Consider the following 23070-nt stretch of genomic DNA (forward strand, 5'->3'; position numbering starts at 1 on the left):
AGACATTCGTCTCGGGGATCGACTCCTCTAACCGGATCCCTCCCGGGTCCGGGTTGAAGGGGAAATGAGCATCAAGGAGCAACCGGAGAGACTCCTCGCTGCTCATTGCCCAGCCGCAGCCCTCATCCCTGATGTATCCCAGGGGAGCGGGATTCTCAGAAAGAACTCGCCGAAACCTTGAACACTCCTGACTACCCTCCAGGCTTTCGCAGAACGGTCTCCACGATGTCCGCTTCGCTTTTCTGATCTCGGACTTATATATCCCAGGCCCAATCTTATACAGTGCCCAGTCGGAGGCTGATTTACTCTTCCTGGCCCTATTGAAAAGGCCTCTGCTCGAGGCCCTAAGATCAGGGAACTCCTCCGACCACCAGAGCGGTTTGCTCTTACCTTTGTGGTAACTCAGGGGACAAGGCATATCAATGGCCCTTTTACACGAAGTGGTGAACACTCCAATTAATTCGTCAATTTCGCCTTCACTCCAGGTCTCGCCCCACGGGCGCAACCGGAAGCAATTCCTGCAGACTTCTGCAGTATAAGTCCCAGTTGGTTCTCCTCAGATTCCTGTAAGGTTTTTACTTAGGACGCGCTTCGTCCAAAGCGAATTGTATGTACCGATGATCGGAAAAGGAGTGCTCACTAAGGACTCTCCAGCCAGATATACGGGACATAATATCAGAAGAGACCAACGTGATATCTAAAACCTCTTCTCTACTAGCCGTTACAAAAGCGGGGTCGCTCCCCTTATTACATATACATAAATTTTCATTAAGTTTAAAATTAAAGAGTGACTCACCTCTACTGTTGATATCTGAGCTGCTCCAAATCGTATGGTGGGAATTCGAGCCAGACCCAATAACAACGCGGATCCTCCTGCATCTAGCTTCTGCCACCGCATTCCTTATTAAGCACGGAGGTGGCTCCACCGCGTCCTCGTGCGCCATATAAGCGGAGATTAACCAGAGTTCTCCGGTTGCACCTTCAAGGCTCACCGTGACAATGTCTCCATCGCTGAGAAGAGGCAAAATAAAAGCATTAAGTTCCTTCCTGATAAGCATGCAGGATCGAGGTCTACCTGCATCCCGCTGAACCACCAGTTTGTAGTCCCTCGTCTCGATACCAGAAACCTTATTGCTGCTGCTCAGCCGCGGCTCCTGGATCAGGACTACATCAACTCCACCTTGCTCAAAGTGGATTAAAAGGTTGGCTGACGCCGCCTTAGAGTGCTGAAGATTGATCTGAAGAATATTCATCCTCCGAAATTCTCTCCAGCACCCCTCCGCAGGCGCCATCCACATCGGACGCAAGGAGCAATTCCTCCTCCGCCCTGTCGAACAGCGGGCCAATAGTGATAACCGATCCTGCACTCGAAGGAGGGCCAGCAATGCTGTCACTGTCCGACATGACGGACTCGACCCCCGTACCTATGGGGGCATCCTCCACATTCATATTTTCGCCCACCAGCGCAACCGGAACACGCTCGTCATCCGCTCTGGAGTCGGTATGGTAGACCTTCCTGACTACCTTCTCGAAGCCATAGTAGATGACTCCTTGTCTTTCGGCGAGAGGATTAAGAGACTCCGAGTTCAGCAACATCAGCGCTTGCCGAAAGTCACCGTCGGAGCTCTCAAACCGGATTGCCTTCCAGTTGTGCGCTGGAAGGTCCGGGTTGCAGTAGCGAAAGATATCTTCCACCTCTATCAGCGAGGAAGGTGCCGAGGGAAGCCAGACCCGAGCACGCGGACGCAAGGGAAGGTCCCCCTTGTCCACAGCCTCGAGTGTGGCTCCCACCCAAACCTCCCCGACCAACGCTACTGCCGCCTTGTAAAGCGCGGCTGACCGCTCATAGGCACACACCACCTTCTTGATCATCCCCTGATGCCAACCAGCACTCTCGCACCGCGGCGGAGGCCCCGGGTCTTCCCTGACCACCCTCATAAACACCCCTGATAAGGCCGAAGACACCTTCCTCCAATCCTCCCTGGCGATGGCTCCCTCATCCTTACCCCGACCCAAAACACCCAGAGTGATAGAGCCCGCCTGTTTAGCGATCTCGCTAAAGAGCTTAGGCGTCCCTCCCTCTCTGGGCTTCTTAGAGAGGGGGGTTTCCCCCTCCTGCGATCTCTGCCGCTTGACAGGGTCAATACGGGATGCGCTCGCACCCCCAGAAAACACCCTCACCACAGCCCCCCTGGCCGCCGCTTAGCACCCCCCTGGCCCACTCGAGCGATCGCGCGTGCTGCTCAGATAGCTGCGCAGCACCCACCTCGCCATAATGCGCCAGTATCTTGGTGGCCATGCGACGGTCATCACGTGCTTTCCTGTNAGAATATTCATCCTCCGAAATTCTCTCCAGCACCCCTCCGCAGGCGCCATCCACATCGGACGCAAGGAGCAATTCCTCCTCCGCCCTGTCGAACAGCGGGCCAATAGTGATAACCGATCCTGCACTCGAAGGAGGGCCAGCAATGCTGTCACTGTCCGACATGACGGACTCGACCCCCGTACCTATGGGGGCATCCTCCACATTCATATTTTCGCCCACCAGCGCAACCGGAACACGCTCGTCATCCGCTCTGGAGTCGGTATGGTAGACCTTCCTGACTACCTTCTCGAAGCCATAGTAGATGACTCCTTGTCTTTCGGCGAGAGGATTAAGAGACTCCGAGTTCAGCAACATCAGCGCTTGCCGAAAGTCACCGTCGGAGCTCTCAAACCGGATTGCCTTCCAGTTGTGCGCTGGAAGGTCCGGGTTGCAGTAGCGAAAGATATCTTCCACCTCTATCAGCGAGGAAGGTGCCGAGGGAAGCCAGACCCGAGCACGCGGACGCAAGGGAAGGTCCCCCTTGTCCACAGCCTCGAGTGTGGCTCCCACCCAAACCTCCCCGACCAACGCTACTGCCGCCTTGTAAAGCGCGGCTGACCGCTCATAGGCACACACCACCTTCTTGATCATCCCCTGATGCCAACCAGCACTCTCGCACCGCGGCGGAGGCCCCGGGTCTTCCCTGACCACCCTCATAAACACCCCTGATAAGGCCGAAGACACCTTCCTCCAATCCTCCCTGGCGATGGCTCCCTCATCCTTACCCCGACCCAAAACACCCAGAGTGATAGAGCCCGCCTGTTTAGCGATCTCGCTAAAGAGCTTAGGCGTCCCTCCCTCTCTGGGCTTCTTAGAGAGGGGGGTTTCCCCCTCCTGCGATCTCTGCCGCTTGACAGGGTCAATACGGGATGCGCTCGCACCCCCAGAAAACACCCTCACCACAGCCCCCCTGGCCGCCGCTTAGCACCCCCCTGGCCCACTCGAGCGATCGCGCGTGCTGCTCAGATAGCTGCGCAGCACCCACCTCGCCATAATGCGCCAGTATCTTGGTGGCCATGCGACGGTCATCACGTGCTTTCCTGTCCTAACGGAGGGATTCCTCCCAGATTTAGCCGCAAGTCCTTGGCTGGTGCCGTCCACACTGTCCAGTGCCCTCACGTCCATAGCCGCAGACGACTTCTTCTGCGACCTTGCCTCCGTCCTAGATGCAGGCGAATTCGCCCGCGCCCCTAACCCCGACACTAGGTGCGGTGGGTTCCCATCTGCACCACCAGATACGAGTGCAGACGAAGAGGTCGGCTCCGACCCCTTGCTGCACCCTGCAGCAACAGCTGCCCCACCCAGCCTACGAGTCGATTCCGCCTCGTTTAAAGAGGAGCAGAAGAGAATTTTTGGTATTAGGGTTTCGTTTTAAATTTTGGTTATGGTTTTGTTTTTGATTGTTTTTGTTCATCGTACGACCACCTACCCGACGACTTACTTCTTCTAAGCAAAAATATTTCTGGAATCTTTTTTCCAAAGCTTTTTCCAAAAGACTCGCAGCTGCATGTAGATACTTAATTGTATAGGTTCCTCGCATTTTGCGGTATTTTCTCCTAATTGTCGCCAGCGTTGGTAGAAGGAAACCATACACCATACCGTTATCTATCTGGTTGCTGTAATTGCAAATATTCCTCAATGTATCTAATATCTCTCTCGCAGAATGTCGTCAATTCCACGCAGTTTTCTGTTTTTCTTTGTAAGAAATCAAAGCTTTAATGGAATCATATAACGAGTTCCAGCTCGGTACAACGGATATTGCAATTGTGTTCCAAACGTAGAATTGCTGTGAAGATTTCGGTCTGCTTATTACAGCAACTGTTTTTAGAAAAGGTTTTTTTACAAGACAGGTAGAAATTAAAATTTAATAAATATGTACTGTTACTACTTTATTACTTATTCATATAATACAGGTAAAATAAAATGCAGGTTGCTGACTACAGCTCAACTATACCTGATTTCAGATGACTGCAGATTGCTTCAATGAGAGACTTCATTCAATTGACTTAGAAAAGAGACTTTATTCAAATTATTGCAAATGGTTAACAAAAAAAAGACTTTAAAAATGAATAATTAGTCACCAAAATTGTGTCTGAATAGTGACTAATTATTCGCAAATGACTGCATTCTCTTACAACTCAGATAAGTTCCTTTATCATACCAGATTAATTTTATGCTTAGATTTGGCTGAATGATTTATTTTTATCTTTTTTACACAAATACAAATTTTGGAATATAATTAAATTACAAAAAAAAATATATTTCTGCAAGAAATTTTTTTCTTTTGATTTAAAATAAGCATTGATATATGCGCATATGTAGAAAAGTGGATAAACTTCAGCAAGATGAATCAAATAAAACTTTTTTATATTTTCATATTTATATTTATGTAATTTGGTACATGTATCGTTATTAAAAAGGAGTAACATATTAAGTATTCCTTAAACTGCAAAGCAGAAGTAAATATAGTGTTTCTTAACTTGTTTTCTTCGAACACTAACACCCAAATTCATAAAAAATAAAGAAGACTTTAACTGCTTTATAAATTGAAAATTTGTATGAAAATGTCACTTTATATAGCTAAAAATCTATTTAATTTTTTTAGAATAAGGCCATTAGTTTTTAGGAATGATAAATTCTAAGATTTAGTACACCATTCATATGCAGTGCTAAACATTATCTGCCATGGGCTTTCCATAGAATTTACTTTAAAGTCAGCTGGAACATATGGCCATTGGAACATGGAACTGCAACGTTCGGGATGCGGCATTAATGCCAAGTGACGCCCGTCCTCGGAGCACAGACCAGCTATGCCATCAATGCTTCCATTTGGATTCATTGGATATAATTCTGTTGCTTCGCCTTTGTCATTGGCATATCGTATTGCAACGCATCGCTTTGATTTTAAGGAATTTAGAACATCGTTACTACGGAATGAAAATCTTCCCTCTCCGTGTGATATCCAACAACCCAAAACGGAACCTTTCAGTTTGTTTAGCATCATTGCATTACTATCCTCAACAAGTGTGGTAATCCATCGACATTCAAAACGTTCAGATTTATTATGTAGTAAGGCAACGTCTGGCACATCAATAAATTGCGTATTAGATGGGTCGGCAAGTCCTACCCATCCAATTAAACCCATAAGCTGACATCCATTGCACACTCCCAACGAGAAGGTATCATGTCGTCGTTTGAATGCGTGAAACTGAGGTCTAAGCAAATTACTGAACATAATATTTGCGGCCCAGCCTTTACCAGATCCCAGAGTATCAGCGTAACTAAAGCCTCCCGGAAACACTATGCCACGGTATCGATCCAAATTCGTTTTTCCTGCAAAAAAATAAAAAATAAAGCCCGTCAGAAAATAAATAAAAATAAGGATACATAAATTCATAGTGTGTGCCACATTTGATGTGCTTTAAAAAAAAGTATTTTTTTGAGATGTAACTTATGCATAATTCTGGTTATTTCAAGGGGGAAAACGAATGAGTCCTTACATTTAAAAATGAGTTCATATTTAACATAAATGCTGTTTAATTTTTACATAGAATCTTATGGCTTTATTCATAAAAAATAAAGTAGGTTTAAAGAGCTTTACAAAGTGACGTTTTCATACATTTTTCAGTTTATAAACCTTTTTTAAAGCTACTTTATTTTTTATGAATAAGGCCATTAGTCCCTATTTATATGTCCATATAAAAAAATATTCGTCGATTTTATGCAACAGATTGTTTTGGTTTAATGAGATATACATATTAATCATAATAATAGATTGGTACTTTCAAAATAGCTCAGTGTTTGGCCGAGCATCTCCTCCGATTTGTGGCGTGCGCCTTGAGGTTGGCACACAAAGGGGAGGACCAACAGTTTTACGCCCCCGAAGGCCGATTGTATTCTTAACAAAAGCTGTTTTCATGGCAGAAATACACGGGGGTTTGCCATTGTCTGCCGAGGGGCAACCGCTATTAGAAACAACTTTTTTTATATTTGAAAACCTTTTTATAACAAGGTTTTGTTTAGCTTGCAACTTCCCGATGAGCTAGAGACTTGAAATATCAAATCTAGCTCAGAACCTGCTGGCAATACAATATGAAAGATAAAGTAATCCTAGGGGCGCAAGAGTCTCTATATCGCACACCATCTTCAAAAGAGGTACAACTCAAAAATCAGATCTAAAAATACTATAACGGCTTGTGGATCGTACAGATTCAACGATTATCAAAAGCAGGTATATCAGTTTTTAGTTGGAGAATATAATCATGAAGAAAAACATATTTTTACATTAATTGGAGATAATCCTACAAATTGATTTATGCGAAAAATGAACCTAAGAGTTGTGCCTCTTTTGCAGACGGTGTGTGATATGTGGAAACCCCGTATATACGGTCTAATTAGGTTCATATTTAGAACGAAAATTACTTACATGGAAAAAATAATTCCACAGAAAGTTTAGCCGGTAGGACAAGCAGGGGTTGATATACATATTTTGGTCTGATTTAGAATGTGTATTACTTAAATGAAAAGGAATAACTTCACAACAAATTTTGCTGATAGTGTGGTAGATCACATTTATTTATTCAAGTTTAACCTACTGGGCTTAGCCCTCACAGGTTCCGATGGTACATAATTAAACATAATAACATTAAGGTATAATTTTATAATAACTAAGGGTAGGAAACAAATTTAATACATAAAATAATATTTAAGTAGTTTTTGAATGACTCCCTGGTCATGTCGATATCGAATTGGGAAGATATAACATTAAGTAGCGACATAAACTTATGAATCGGTTCATTCAGGCCGTAAGTAGTTCTTCTATATTTAATATAGAAGATGGATTTATCTCTGAGAGGTCTGGCGGGAGCGTTAAATGTTAGAAGCGATAATAACTCAGGTGAATCAATTCTGTTATGCATAACGTCCATAATGAAGATAATGCCTTGAATTTTTCTTCTTCTAGAAAGGATCTCTAGGTTTAAGATCCTACATCGAAGATTGTAAGACGGCATCGAGTCTGGTGAGTACATTCGGCGAAGCGCGAATTTTGTAAAGCTTCTCTGAACTCTCTCTAGTCGATCGGAATGTGCTGTTAATGCCGCATCCCAAATAAGGCTGGCATATTCGAGAAGAGATCGAACAAGGCTTGAAAAGAGGCTTTTAAGAGTCAGCGGGTCTATAAATTCCTTTGAGTTACGTTTTGAGGAAGCCGAGTTTTGAGTTGGCAGCAGAAATTATATATTCCCTATGATAGTCGAAACTAAACTTAGTGTCGAGATAAAACCCTAAGTCTTTGACAGTGGTAACACGCTGGAAGCTAGCATCTGTTCCGCACACGTAATTAAATGTTATGTTAATTAAATGTTAAATGTTACCGACCGCGATAAGGTTATGAGATTACATTTTCGGAAATTTAGCATTAATCTGTTACATTTACACCATAATATGAGGGAGTTAATATCATTCTGTAGAGCTACGCAATCTTCAGGGAGCTTAATAGGATGATAAAGCTGGAGATCGTCGGCGTAAAGTAAACATTCAATAAGTTTGAAGACCTTAACGACATCATTAATCAAGATAGTGAAGAGTAATGGGCCTACCTTGGGGTACACCAGAAGTAACTGAAATTGCCCGAGAGAGACTGTCACCAACTTTGACTATTAACTTCCTGTTCTTCAAGTAAGCAAAGTCAAGCAAAGTTAAAGCGATGGAATGAACTCCCATCATCCCCAATTTGCGATAAGTAGGTCATGGTCTAAACTGTCAAAAGCCTTAGTGAAGTCTGTGTAGAGAACATCGACGTGAGATCCATTCTCATTGCGTCCAAAGCGAAATTTGAAAAAATAGCGAGGTTGGTACATGTAGACCTTCCAGGATAGAAACCATGATGCTGCGTGTAGATAGGGTGCTTGAAAGCGGAGAATAAGTATTTATTAACCAGCTTGTCTAGTAATTTTGGAATAATTTAGAGCAATTTTAGCGACTGGTCTATAGTTTTCTACCAGATTCCTTAAGCCCGATTTAAAAATAGGTACAATGAAAGCCATTTTCTACTCATCTAAGAAAATACCTGAGTCAAGGCTTTTATTAAAAATTAGAGGCGGAGGTATGAACAGTGTGTTAGCGCAGTTTTTAAAGAAGCAGGATGGCAGGAGATCGTAACCTTCTCCTTTTGAGGCGTCTAACTCTAATAGACCCTCAAAAACCTCTGTTTCCGATACCGACATTTTTCCTATGTTAACTACCTGCTGTAATTGAAATGATTCGGAGGAAATTTCAGTATTTTTAAAGCTTTCATATACGTGACCAAAGTTCGCAAACAAGTTGGAAGACTCTAGGACAGAGGTTGAAATATATCCTTTATATTCCATCGATTTGGGGATGCCGTTCATTTTGCGTTTGGAGTTATAAAATATCCAAAAAGACTTAGAGTTACTTTTGATTTTAGACTCCATTGATTTTATGTAGGTTTTGTGCAAGAACCTAGATAGGGTCCCAAATTCCTTTCTGAGCTGAAGAAAAATTCCCTTATCTTTTATGGACAAGGTTCTTTTGAACTTTTTGTATGCTTTATTTTTTTGTTATTTCAGTTTTAACAATCTATTATTATAACACGGCAAACTGAATTTTCTTTTTCTTGTGTGTATAGGGACGTAAAGACTCAAGCATTCTTCGACAGCTTTTTTGAAAGTAATGTACATATATATTAAATCCAAGTGTTTTAAGATCTTATGCCAATTTATTGAGTCGAAGAAGTTGTTTATGGCAACATAATTGGACTTGGCGAAGTTATAGTAGAGTTCCGGTTCAGAAGGAGCACTGTTGAATCTATAAAACGAAAAACTAATCACTAGGGCCTTATGATGAACAGATTCATAAGTCAGAGGTGAGTCGCATCTTAAGATCTTATAGACTAGATCATTACTTACGAAAACTAAATATAATATTCTATCGAGATCGTTGGCGATATTATTTATTTGAAATAAGTTGAGCGAATATAAAGAGTCGTATAGTAGACATTCTGAATATTTTTTTTTTAAGTTGAATGGAGTTAAAATGAGATCTTCAACATTAAATATCCATTGAATGTTACCTAAGTTGAAGTCTCCCATAATACAAGGTGCCTGGAAGGGCTGTAAAGAACTTACTAGGGCATTTATGTTGCTAATATGGGTTTGGTACATTACATAGTCGCTATTGGGCGGAATATAACTAATGACAAACATTATCTCATTTACTCCATCTTCACGTGGATCTCCAATATTAACAGCAACACACATTTGATCGGTGAGAGTGTCTGTTTGCATAAGACTCACTTCACGGCTAGCGAATTTAGTTGACACCGCAATGAGAACCCCTCCGCCTCTTGTAACACCCGAGTGTAAAACCCGGTCTCTTCGGTACACTTCATAATGGGTATTGAAAAGTTCGGACGAGAGAAAATCGGCTGTCAACCATGTCTCAACTAAGATGATAATAACATAGATGTGCTCTGACGTTGCTAGATACATTGAGTTTGTTTTTGTACGTAGGCCGCCGGCGTTATGAAAGTAAACATTTAGCTCAGATTTAAAAGATGTACGGGGTTGTGAAGTTGTATTTTGGATATTGGGTGTTATGCGATTAGGATAAGTATCCGAATCGGTTACGCAGCAGGCTGATGACTTCTCTGTTTCGGGAAAAAATGAAAGGGGCGAACGGTGACGTTGGCGGGCCAAAGCTCTGCTTTCAGTAACTTTCCGCAAAGTGATTCCGTGACACCCAGCTTAAAATTAACCCGCGTCAGGGAGTCCGTCGATACATCCCGTTTAATGAGCTTGAAGCATGATAACGATTGCTTTTCAATGCCTGTATGTCTGGCCACATAGTTGATTATCTCTTCTGGTTCAACTTTCGGTAGAAAGGAAGACAAATGTAGCCATTTGAAGCGAGAGGCGACGCCCAGTTCAGAGCTTTTGTTAGCACCAACAACACGCACCCCATGTTTATGTTTATCATTCGTTTTGTTTTCAACAACGCTGTCTGAGCTACGATTATTATCGATGTTTTGATTGCCTTGCTTCACAGTGTTACTAGCCGAGGCCGCTGCCTGAGTCGAATATACCATGGGTGCCAAAGCGGAGGGAGAAACAGCAACACAAGCAGATGGGTTCGTAGTCGCGCTCGTATCAGCAACACTAGCAGGGGCGGCAGAGCAAGAGATTCTATGCGTGGGCGTATTAAGAGTACGCGCAGTAGAACTAGCATCGAAGTCGTTGACGCCCGCGGCAGCAGTATTTATCTCTTTTATGTAACTGTTCGCCTTTTGCTTTGTGTTAAGAAAGTCGCGTATATGCGTGCGAAGGCTTTGGACCTCATCAGTCAGCGATGAAATGGCACACTCTTTATCGTGGAGCTTACTTTGCAAAGAGCACAGCTCTGTACGAAGATCTTCAGTAGTTTTAGCAAGAGTATTCTTATCTTCGTACAAAGCAGTTACGAGACTACGTACGCGTGCTTTCTCCGCTCTTAACGTTGCTATTTCGTTGAAAACAGCCCATAGAGTTATTTCGTGCGTATTTACACATAGTTTACATAAATACTGCCTACCTGCATTATGCAGGAAATCCAGATCAGACAAACGTAAACCGACACAATCCAAGTGAAAAAAGTCACTGCACTTAGCGCACTGCACTTTGTTCTGAGTACGCTCAACTTTGTGTCCACATTCACAAGGCATGATAAAGTGTTAGATTGCTGATTTTATTATAAGAAAATTGAATTATTGTTATTATCATTATTATTTTTTCTTGTTAGAGTCACTAAATCGATTTATAAATCGATCACTATTTAAAGCTAGTCACTGTATGTGAAATTCGCACAAAAACAAGTGCAAGTACCGGCTTCAATACACTTTTTTCCGAGTCTATTAGCGGAGCGATTAGAAACACGTCCGTTCGCTACAATGCATGTTACCACATTGACCGGAAATTTATGTATTCGGTAAATTAATTATATATATTTTATTATGTTGTATACAGTGAATTTTGTTTATAACGAACTCCATGGAATCGGCAGATTTGTTCATTATAAGATTTAAGTTCATTTTTTTCATAGTTTCATGTAAAACCATAAACAGTGCTTATTTATTTATTGTGACGAGTACTGCGGCAACGCGAAAATGGCAGAATGTTCGAGGAACGGCGTAGAAAATTCGAGAGCGAGAAACGTCAAGTCGATGAATACTGCGAACAGCGAGAGAGTGAGAGAATGAGCGATAAACAAGTATTGTAAAGTGTTTTTTGTACAACAAAGTTAATTGTACTGTAATTTGGTCATCGTGAGCGTTTATTTAACAATCCACCAATACGAACCTAGAGATTTTTGCGAAATCCGTCAAGTAGTTAAGGATAATCGTGACAATTGGTGTCAGAATTGGGATTGTTAAATAAATTCCATAGGAGTAGTCCTGAAAATGACAAAAATTTAAGAGCTAAAGATTGAAGAACTCAAATAGGAATTAGAAAAGCGAAATTTAGCAACCACTGGAAGAAAAGTGAGGATACTATCACGGCTGCGAGAGGCTATGCAAAAAGAAGGCATCGACGTTGACAAATACGATTTCCATCGTGAGGACGACGAGGCATCCATGAAGGTCGAGGATAACGAAGAGACTGCTAATTCGTCGAAGGGTATGCAGCAAGCAGTCGGGAAGGTTGAAGAATAGCAAAAGGCTCCAGGTTCATCAACAGTAATAGGCATGAAGATGCTACTGGTTGCCATTTCACAGATATCATCAAGATTGGAAGCAAAGTTGGCAACATAGCAGGAAGCACAGGATATACGCATGTCACAGATGATGGAAGCACAGATGTCGCAGCTGTCGTCAGATATTTCGTCCCAGCTACAAGCACAGAAGACACACGTATCGCAGTTGCTGGAAGTACAGGATGCACGATCAAGGATAGACAAGATAAAGCTGAGGCTAAGGTAAAAGAATTGGAAGTTCCTCTCCGTGATTTGCAGTTGAATCGTCCAGCTATCGACCAACGCTCCCAAGGTAAAGACTCCATCCTTTAACGGCATAATTCGAAGACAGCTACAGCAAATCATTGGAGGGTGGAGGAGAAATCCGCTGCGCTGTTCGTTGCATTAAAAGGACCTGCAGTGGAAATCTTTCAGGCTATTCCTGACTGTGAAAGGAACAATTACGATGCGTTAATGGAGGCAATGGAAAGACGTTATGGTAGCGAGCACAGGAGACAGATTTGTCAGATAGAGCTGGAGAATCGCTGCCAAAAATCCAACGACTCTCTACGGGAATTCGCCTCAGAGATCGAGAGGTTGGCCCCCTTGGCAATTGGGGACGCATCTCGTGAGCACCTAGAAAGGATACAAATCCAGAAGTTCATCAACGGAATGAGGGACATGTATACCAAGCGAGAGATAATCCAACTGATGGGTGTAAAAAAGATGGCTCTGGCAAATGTTTTAAATGTGGAAGGCCAGGCCATTTCCAGTGGGATTAACAACTCAGTAAACTAAAACAAGTCAGCAGGAAGTGGCGCTCGCTGGATCCTGCAATTAAATGGCCCATAATATCCATCTCGCAAATTGGCACAAAAGCGAGCAACGTTACTGTTGGTGGCTATGTGGACGGACATGAGCGAGTACTAACGCTTGGTACGGGCGCGTCACTTAAGAGGAAAGTCATTACCTGGAGCAAGGTTGAGGCAAGCAACTGGTGAAGACACCCAAGTCGTAGGAGAAGTAACATGCAATAGGGAATGTGGCAGTGTTACAAAAGTTCATAGTGGCAGACATTGTGGTTGAAGTCATCATCGGCGTGGACTTCCTACTTCTTCATCTTCATTTAAGCGTAATTTTCGTGTGTGTCTTATTGTAATTGGGACTGAGCTTCTTGAGGTATCGGTAAACGAGAGAACTGCCCTCAAACTATTTTTCGACGAGTCTTTGAACAAAAGCCACTCGATTGGGTCGTAATGGTAGTTCGGAAACGTTGTGAGTATTAATACATTAATATGGATGAGTTCCATGTTTGCATGTTGCTTTTCACTGATGCGATCCCGATACGAAATTTATACAATGCCAATAATGCATTCGTGCTGCTTTGTTTCAATTTAAACCTCTACCCCATGTGTAGTAGATCTATCACATATTTTTTAAAATTTGGGTTTCTACCACATCTACCACACAAGGCTTAAAAACTACCACCTTGTTAGACAGAACATTGGTTTAAAAAGTTCCTGCATATTGATCCAAACCTCTATATCCCTATGTTTATCAACGCACTGAATTTGAGCCCGAGGTCTGTTAGCCTCCATCACGTCCAGTGTGGACAGAGCTAAATCGGTCGAAAAACAAGAGCTAAATAATAGGTACGTTCGTTTAAATCTCCAATAAAAAACATACAACAGCAAAATTCAGGCGAAATGTCATCTGTTCTCTCATAAGAGAAAAATATCCAGAATAGTACGCAAACAGAAAATTTGCAGAAACTTGCAAGTTAGACGAACAGCTGATAGAGTTTTGGTTTACATTCAAAAGTGTAAAACTTGAAACGTACGAAAACTCATCACAAAGTGTTATCCTGAAACAGGTTATTGATTAAACGAATAACTAATTAGTTCTTACAAGTTTAATTAGTCGCATTTTATCATTTTCAACTTCCAAACCATAAAATTCAATGTTGTGATTTGCGTAAATTCCTACCAGCTGTTTTGATGTTTTCCTGTTGGTAAAAATTTTTCCAGCAGAAACTAACAGCTTCCCCTCAAAATGAAATGTCACTTTGCTCTCTCAATTTCCCCTACTTTGCAAGTTTTTTGCGTACGCGAACGCAAAAAGCTGATAGTTTTTGATAACTTTCAATAATTAACAGGTACGCGAACGCAACTAATGCTAATAGTAGTTAAAATGAAGAGCTAAATTTTTGTTTTATTTGTTAACGTAAAGTTGCTTTTACATTTTCCGCTATTTTAATAAAAATAACGAATTTTATAAATTTAAGTGCTGAAAAAACTTTTACAAACAAAATAAGGTGCATTTATTTCGATTCCATTGCTACGGCACTTATAACACTTATGTATATGTATGCATATACTTATATAAACTAGACGATGAACTAAAAATACTCAACAAACTGTTAAAATCTACAATTTCAGATATTTGAATTGACCATAAAAACTCGGGTTACGAATAATTTTTTCGCAACATTCTTCCGATAAGTTTTATTTCCTTCTCTCCTTACGGTAACGTAAGTAAAGTAAAAACAAAATCCGCGCGTTAAGAAAAAATATTTTGTTCTAATTAATTATTGAATTCTTTAACCTAGATCCAAGAGTTTATGGTGGAGTCTGTTTTTTCCAATGCATTTCGAAATTTGTAATTTTATCAACGCTTACGTTTTGGCTTTCTTTTTCTACCGTGGCCGCCTAAGAGAGAATACACCGTTTGAGCTTATCGGAGTTCGAATTACTGCCCAGTATACATAGCTTGTGTGCTCCCGCGCGCGTGGTAGAAACTAATCGACTTACAGGTATATTTTCACGTTGCCGAAGATATTGTGACCGGAAAATTGTATTATCAAAAAATTTTACCACTTCTTGTCACCGCGATTCTAGGTACGTTGGTAATGCAGTGAAATTTGTGGAAATTCTTGTCTTGCATATTTCACGGGGCAATATTTTGTTACCAGTTTATGAGATGGTAACCAAATTTCCCGGTTACAAGAGCGCACAGAGTGCGAAAAAGGTTTAAAAATTGACAGACACTTTAATTACCGCTTACGAAATATATGTTACCAGCGCAGAATAGACCTGCTATTTTCCCTTTTTCCATTTGCTTACGCCTCATTTGCATTAGGAATGGAACTTTTCTAAGTATTAATCGAAATAGAATAACATGAAGGTATCGAAAATAGCCTGAGATCACCAAAGCCAAATTAATTTTAGTCAACACTTGTACAATGAAATTACAGATTTTTAATTTTGATATATTACCAAATACAGTTAAAATTTTCTTGAGATAAAAAAGTGCTAGATAATATTGAAAAGAGCTATCTATCCGCACTCATCAGTCACGTCACAGTTCCGTCACGGCTCCGAACCGCCACCGTCACCTTCAGTCTTAATTAAAATAGCTGTTGTATTACACATATCCGTCACGAATTCTTGGCTGCATTCAGTCATTTTTGCTAGCAAGTGCGTCCTGTACAGTGTACCGTGACAATTCGTTATTTGTTATTCATTATAAATAAACAGTCAGCGTAAAAAATTTCCCACACGGATCTACTTTGTAAGATTCACAATGTTTTGCATGACAAATATTTTTCGGTAATTTTTAATTCTTATTTTATTAAAGTTTCAAACTTTGCACAAAAAAATCTCAAATTTTAAAAACTTGTCATCAAAATTTCCACTTTTTTAATCTGAGTTTTGACAGTTTTTTACTGGCGCTCTTTCATAATTTTTTCCATATAAAAAAATCTTGGGAATGTGGTATAAAATAAAATAGGCTACAAAGCTGCGCACAAGGAATTGTTCTAAAAAGTCTGATTGAAGTTTCGACCCAAAGCTTTTAAAATTTGGAAATTTTTGGGTGAATTCTGTGCAAAGTTTGAAACTGTTATATATACGCTTTCAGATTAAAAAAGGTCTATAGTTTTATTAAAAGTTACCGAAGAGTATTTATGAAAAGTACTGTGAATATTGTAAAATAAATCAGTGAGTGGAATTTTTTGACACTGACTTTAGTGTCGGAAAAATAAATAGGGTTGCGACATTTTAGCAAGTTCGTAATTAAGTCATAATTTCAAACTTTGTGCAAAAATTTGAAAAATTGTATCTAAATCGCAAACTTTGTTTTTGTTATTTGTGGCCTTATGACAATTATATCCAACAATTTTATTGAACTTGAGGGCGTTGTTAATCAAAAACTATTGTGGAAAAGCAACAACAATTTAAAAAAATGGTAGAAGTGGTTGCTTTTCCACAATAGTTTTTCATTAAAAACGACCTCAAGCTCAAAAAAAATTGTTGAATATAAATTGCAAACTTTTTAATTAGAATTTATAGAAAAAAAAATTTTGGTATGCAGTTAAAATTTTTTTATAATATAGTGCAAATGTGTATAGAAAGAAATGCGTAACACCGCAACAAAAAAATACCAAAAATTAGCGAAATTGTTTCCAAAAATTCTAATTAGATTGTTTACATTGTAGATGCAATTTAGAAAAATGTTTCTATTACAATTTTTGCACAAAGTCTGAAATTTGGACTTACATATACAGTTTTTATATCCATGTACATTAGCGTGGGCCGAAAATCCGCTTTTTTAGAATTTTGATTGGTAATAGTAATAATATGGTTCATTATGCTCTAAAAACAATCCGTGTGAAAGATGACAAGTTTTGGTCAATATCTTAGGCTCCCCCATCTCCATCAAAATTCAATGTGCTCAAAAAATAAAAATTAATAGATACATTAATTAATACCTTGTTTTAATAAAATTGTAAGTATCTTCGAAAGTATTAGTCCTACATAATTTGATATCTGGACCTTTTTGTAGAGAATCGAAGTAAGGTAATGGGTCGATTATCGATAGCAATCGAACTTCAGTTGCGTTGCTAGTTGCGAAAACGATATTACAGATGGCAACTGGAAACTTTCAACTGACAACTGCAGTTGCTACAAAGTGTGTATACAGGCGACTACATTTTTGTGGTTGCTGTGAAGGTTTTTGGGGCGTATTTAGGAGCAAAAATTGAAAAGTATGTCATATATTTTACTTTTTAGTTTGCAGTTTGCTTTTACAGAATATTTTGAAAATAACAAAACAATAACATGAAATTTTAGTTCCCGTGGAGTACGCCCTTTGCCAAAAGAAAAGCGAACACTGATTGCAAGATTTTTCCTGTATCAACTGAAGCAACTTGTTTAAAACTACCGACACACCCAGTTTTCCAAATTGAAGTCATTGCTGTGGCATTTCCTTCTGCGAAAAATCGAAGAGGTGCGCAAACTTTTATGCGCGGAGGTATTGAAGTTAAACGAAGAGGTTCATCTGTTTATTAATCAATTATACTACAGCTCCTTTTTGAAGTTCTCGATATGCTTTGAAAATGAACACAAAACGATAATAAAAGAAAAGCCCTTTACAGCATTAACTTTTGCTTACAGTGCACGCGGTAGCTCTAGAGGATTGGAATTATCCGTTAAATGTCGCCTATTGAGGCCGCGTTCACGCACTTCTCTTCGTCTTAAACAAATAATTGTGATGAACTTATTGCTGTCTTTTCTTAAAAACTCTTTATTTTAATAATTTAATTTTACTCGCACAGCTTGTTTACAGCCACTTGCTGGTTGTCGCACTGTCAAATTTCGATTATCGATAACTCTACAGCAAATGACGATAGTTGCCATTCGTAATACAAATTTTCTTTCCAGTTGCGTTGCCAGCTGCCAACCGAACCGTGATTGCGTTGCAATCCGTAATCGACCCATAAGAAAAAATCTTTTTAGCACTTGAAATTTGATGGCCTTGGGCGAGCCTAAGATATAGACCAAAAATTGTAATTTTTCACACGGATTGTGTTTAGAGCATAATGAACAATATTTTTGCTATTACCGATCAATATTCTAAAAAAGCGGATTTTCGGCCGACGCTAATGTACATTTCATTAGACAAATGATAAAGTACAGGATATTTTCTAAAAAATTTTATAAACTGTTCATCATCACACGTCACGGAACTGATTCGTAACGGTGCCGGCTCAGTGTGAATTGTGCCATTTAATTTTCAGGTAACGATATTTTTTTTGACTGATACTCCTCGGAAGTGACGGAACTGTGATGTGCCGTGACCAGGGCCATCGAGAGAAAACTCGAGGCCAGGACTAAAAATCACGGGCCCCTATACATATGTATATAAATTGTATTAATTATTAGGGGAAACATTTTTTCTCAGGTTTCACAGATTTTTTATTATATCTTGGTCAAACATATTCTGAGGTAAGTATCAGACAATATAAATATTAGCACGAATCTCCTTCTCTCAAAAATGAAAATTCACTTAATCCTGAGACACCCTTAAAATACGAAAATTAAAGAACCACAACATGAAACTAAAGGGTAGTTTATATTTAAGGACCACAATTTTTTTTGCATTATACTTGTTTCTCTTCGCTTGCCTTGTATTACTTTGAACTTAATAAAAAAAGTATTCGTTGACCCTAAAGTGCAATCGCAATCGGCATCAAAAAACGCTGTTGTTTCTAATCTATCCGACCACTCTAAAACCTCTTGCAAAAACAATGCTGTAAGTCGTGTTGGTGCTAATTCTGGTGCGAAAGAATTTCAAGAAATAAACAATGTTGATAATATGCTGACACCTGATGCTGCTGGTAACGCAGTTGCTGATGCTGCTGGTAATGCAGTTGATAACGCTGCTGGTAACGCAGTCGCGTCGGAACCACAGTGCAACATGGTGAAGAGAAACAAGCGCAATGAAAAATTATTGTTTGCTCAAATACTAATGCAGATTTGAATGTAGCGGCGCGCCTTAAATGGTTAAATTTGTCTTCGTTCGCGCCGTCTGTTACTGAAGATAATATAAAGACCACATTGCCATAAATGCAGGTTTGGATAAAAATGCTCTATCCTGTTACAAATTGGTAAAGAAGGGCACTCCTACCTCGCAATTAAAAAATGTGAATTTTAAATTGGGTGTTCCTTCCATGTCTTTGCTAACGCCTGACATCTGGCCTATGAATGTGACAGTTCGTCAATTTCGTTTTTTCGAGAAAAGTGCACAAACTCTCGAGAAAGCTTAGCTCACCCCTCTTGCGGAATAAACAAATATTTAAAAGTTTATTTTCAAAATGCGTCGGGGCTCAGAACGAAGTCGATGGACGTGCGTTTGCTAAGTTCCCAGTTGGAATTCGATGTATTTGTAAATATTGAGACATGGCTTAATGCTACATTTTTGTATGCCGAGTTTTTTGACCGCAAGCTATATACTGTTTTTCGTAAGGATCGAGATCCATTTAAGTCGGGCTGCAATAGGGGTGGCGGAGTACTTATAGCATCTCGTTGTAGCCTTCGACCGTCGCTAGTTCAATTATAGGGAGATGATTCGCTATTTGACCAGGGTTTGTGTGAAACTACAAACCGCATCAAAAATTTTGTACGTATGCGCGTCTTACATACCACCAGCCGGTAATGAATTCATTTATAAGACTCATGTTGATAACATTTTTTTTTGTTTTTTTTTAACGCATTAAACAAGGTGGCATTAATACGCTCTGACACTGCGACACTGCAACTAATATGAAACACAAAAGACATACTAACAAGCAATTTTGTTGGAATAGATTTAAAAATTTGTGGTAAGCGGAATGTAATTTACATAGTAATTACAAAAATACTTAAAATACAAGTGCTGCTACTAGCTTCCCATCAGGCCACATACAGTTGTGCGTTTGAGACGCCGCCGGGGTGTTGAAACCAGGAGTAGTTTGGAAACACTCAAGTTGACATGAGATATCAACCGCTGTTGATGAGCTCTGGCAGATTGCTTAACCACATCAGCGAAAATAGGCATACCAAGATCGTGATTCAGGTCCGAATTCCTCACGTAGAACGGAGCGTTAACTATACCTCGTAGTACCTTATTTGGAAACCTCTGCATGATGTTTATGCAAGATTCGCTCGCACAACCCCACAGTTGAATGCCGTAAACCCAAACTGGCTTCAACACTTGCTTATAAAGTTGTGAATTGAGAGTTTCGAATGTCTGCCAATTAGATAATTTAGTTTACTCAGTTTAATATTGAGCTGTTCCCGCTTTTTCTTAACATGCGCTTTCCAACGAAGCTTAGAATCAAGTGTAAAGCCGAGATTCTTTGCTTCGTTGACATAGGGAACGCTAATCCCATTTATGAAGATTGGTTTGTATGGTAACTTCTTTAGTGTAAAAACTATGTGCACCGACTTTGAATTGTTGAGCTTAATGCGCCATTTCTTTTCCCAAGTCACTACACAATTAATTGCAGATTGTAGTATATTTGTAGATTCTTCTACAGTTTTTCCGATCGCCAAGAGCGCCGTGTCATCAGCAAATGTTGCAGTCACAAATTTCTCCTGACTTGGCAAGTCGTGCGTGTATAGAAGATACAAAACAGAATTTATTTTTTGCAGGGCAGAGAATGAGTTTTAATTCCTAACGCGAAAGTACCTATCACTTAGATACGAGGCCAGTATCTCGCAAAACGCTTTTGTTAGAAGTGCCTTTAGCTTTAGTAAGAGTCCATCGTGCCAGACCTTGTCAAAAGCCTGCGAAACATCCAAAATTACAGCAGAGCAAACTTTCGTTTCTTGCATCGCAGACTAAATGTTTTTCAAGATTCTGTGCGCTTGGTCAATGGTTGAGTGGTGTTTACGAAATCCAAACTGGTGAGTCGGGATCAGACATCTTTCATCTATAATCGGCAGTAGGCGTGCCAACAACAGTTTTTCAAAGAGTTTTGATAGCAAAGGGAGTAGCGAAACTGGCATGTAGCAAGAAACTTCATTAGGTGGCTCGCCAGGCTTCTGGATCATAATGACCTCTGCCATTTTCCAATGGATGGGAACATACTCTAGCAACAGCAATTAAATAAGTACGTCAGGTAAACAATACTGCCATGGGGTAGGTTTCTTAAAACTTCAGCTGTAATAAGGCCAAAGCCCGGTGATTTCTTTACCTTCAACTTGCTAATCTGACTGCAACCTCTTCAGGACTAACGTGCATTATACGGGAGTTACCTCCGGAGCAGGCTGTGCTTATTGTATCAAACTTGCTTTTCGTGCGCTAGTCTTTGCCCACGTATTCTCATCGATCTTGAGTGGAGCACAGTGGGTTGTTGGCCGGTTAAGATTTTTAGCAGCTTTCCATAATAAGTAGTCGGTGGTCTTTTCCGACGTTAGTCCTAATAAGAAGCGGTTGAATGAATCGTTTTAAAAGCTTTGATTGCCGCCTGTAGCTGCTTCGTTATTTTGTTTAATCTCGTCTTGATCTCAGGAAATCTACTTTGCTGCCACCGTCGACGAAGCTTCCTCTTTTCAGATACCATGTCCATAATAGAGGCGGGATATTTTTTCCTGTTCTGGATAAGCTTCTGTGTAGGAGTACTGCTCCAAGCGGCATGTTGGATTCGTTGGGTGAATCGTAAAACTTCATCGTCAAGCTGATCAACAGTGGTAATTGCATCAGGAGTTGTAGGGAAAGAATCGAGTGACTTTTGAAAGTAATTCCAGTCCGTGAATGAGTTAACCAATCGGGGATTATTTGTACTTGGTATAGGCTCATCGTGTATAGCTAATATTACGGATGAATGGTCTGAGTTTAAGTCAAACTCCTCTGCAATGGAGAGGTGGTTTAACGATATATTTTTAAGTATGAAAAAATCGACAAAGTCAAGAACTTTATTCGTATCCGAGGGCCAGTAAGTAGGTTTTCCACTTGAAATTGTTTTGCAGCCTGCAGTCTGTATGGCTTTGTATAACTCTCGGCCTTTCGTTGTGATCAGGGTTCGGATTTGCCTCATTTTAGCCCCTCGCTCGCTCGTGAGTTTGCTCTGAGCTTGCGCAACTCACGAGCAACAAGCGAGGCTGTATGCAAACGAGCACTCGCGAGGCCGTCGTTGCGAGCGAGGCACTCATTTGCAGCAGCAGACGAGCGAGGCGAGTAAACGAACGAGGCAAATGAGGCAAGCAGATTAGACAGGCAAACGGGTTGTTTGGTCAGCAAAAATGTATGGGATAAAAATTGCATTAACTAAGAATTTTGAGTAAAGGATTGTACGCACACATGCAGATATGTATATACACCCAGCCAGCAAAATATCCGGAAACGTATCCGAAAATGGAAACAATTTCGTATAAAAACCTGATGTTTCATCCGTTTTCCGATTCCATTTTCGGACGTGTTTCAGATCAATTCTCCCACCAAAGTGTTCAGCCGAAACGTATGTGGAGAAAACTATCGAAAATGGGTGTAAAACGGATGCGCTTTCGGCTGTTTTCCTGAAATTTGTCTGATTAAATTTTTCGTTGAAAACGATTTCATTTTGAACTTCACAGACACTTTTTCATAGTTACTGGAAACCAAACAAAAACAATTTTAAGATTCAGCAATTATTTCAATTTGAATAAATAATTTTAATGTGTTGCTTCTGACGGAATACGAACCTGGGACCTCCTGAAGGCTAACAAATAGTAGCACACTTCTCTGCACACTCAGCTACTGACGAATACGTAACATGTTTTCAAATGCTCAGTTTGAACAAATATTTTAAAATTATTCTTTTGAAATAAGATGATGACATTTTTCGGATACGAAAAATTAACAACTTTGGAAATCGTTTTCTGAGCGTTTCCGGATACGAAAAATGAACGAAAACTTCACTTTCGGCAAAAAGTCCGTTTCTCTGCTGGCTGGGCATACATATATACACATATGTATGTTTTTATTTATGTATATACTAGCTTATACCCGCGGGTTTCACCCCGCGCTTTTATACAAATAGGAAAAATAATTGAATGATGTTAGATTTTATTTCTGTGCCCATTTCGTTATAGCTCGTTATTTTTTAAGCGAGTTAAGGTATTTAGGCCGTTTAAAACTATGAAATTATAAAATCTCGTCTGCGCGCTAGGCATACGAAA

The 23070-nt window shown here is 40.3% G+C and overlaps 1 protein-coding gene across 1 annotated transcript in view; it reads right to left on the reverse strand.

The window, feature by feature from the left end:
• Positions 1-4361: 4361 nt before the first annotated feature.
• Positions 4362-23070, reverse strand: part of Pfas (phosphoribosylformylglycinamidine synthase) — a gene marked incomplete at its 5' end in the record, with an annotated part of 137567 nt that continues 118858 nt past the window's right edge. The window contains one exon of the mRNA XM_017610312.1: positions 4362-5698. Coding sequence (XP_017465801.1) covers positions 5004-5698 — 695 coding nt within the window. The remainder of the gene's footprint in view (positions 5699-23070) is intronic.

Source organism: Rhagoletis zephyria, unplaced genomic scaffold (genome assembly GCF_001687245.7).
Source record: "Rhagoletis zephyria isolate East Lansing unplaced genomic scaffold, Rhagoletis_zephyria_1.1 Rzeph_scaffold_00299, whole genome shotgun sequence".
NCBI classification, from domain to species: domain Eukaryota; kingdom Metazoa; phylum Arthropoda; class Insecta; order Diptera; family Tephritidae; genus Rhagoletis; species Rhagoletis zephyria.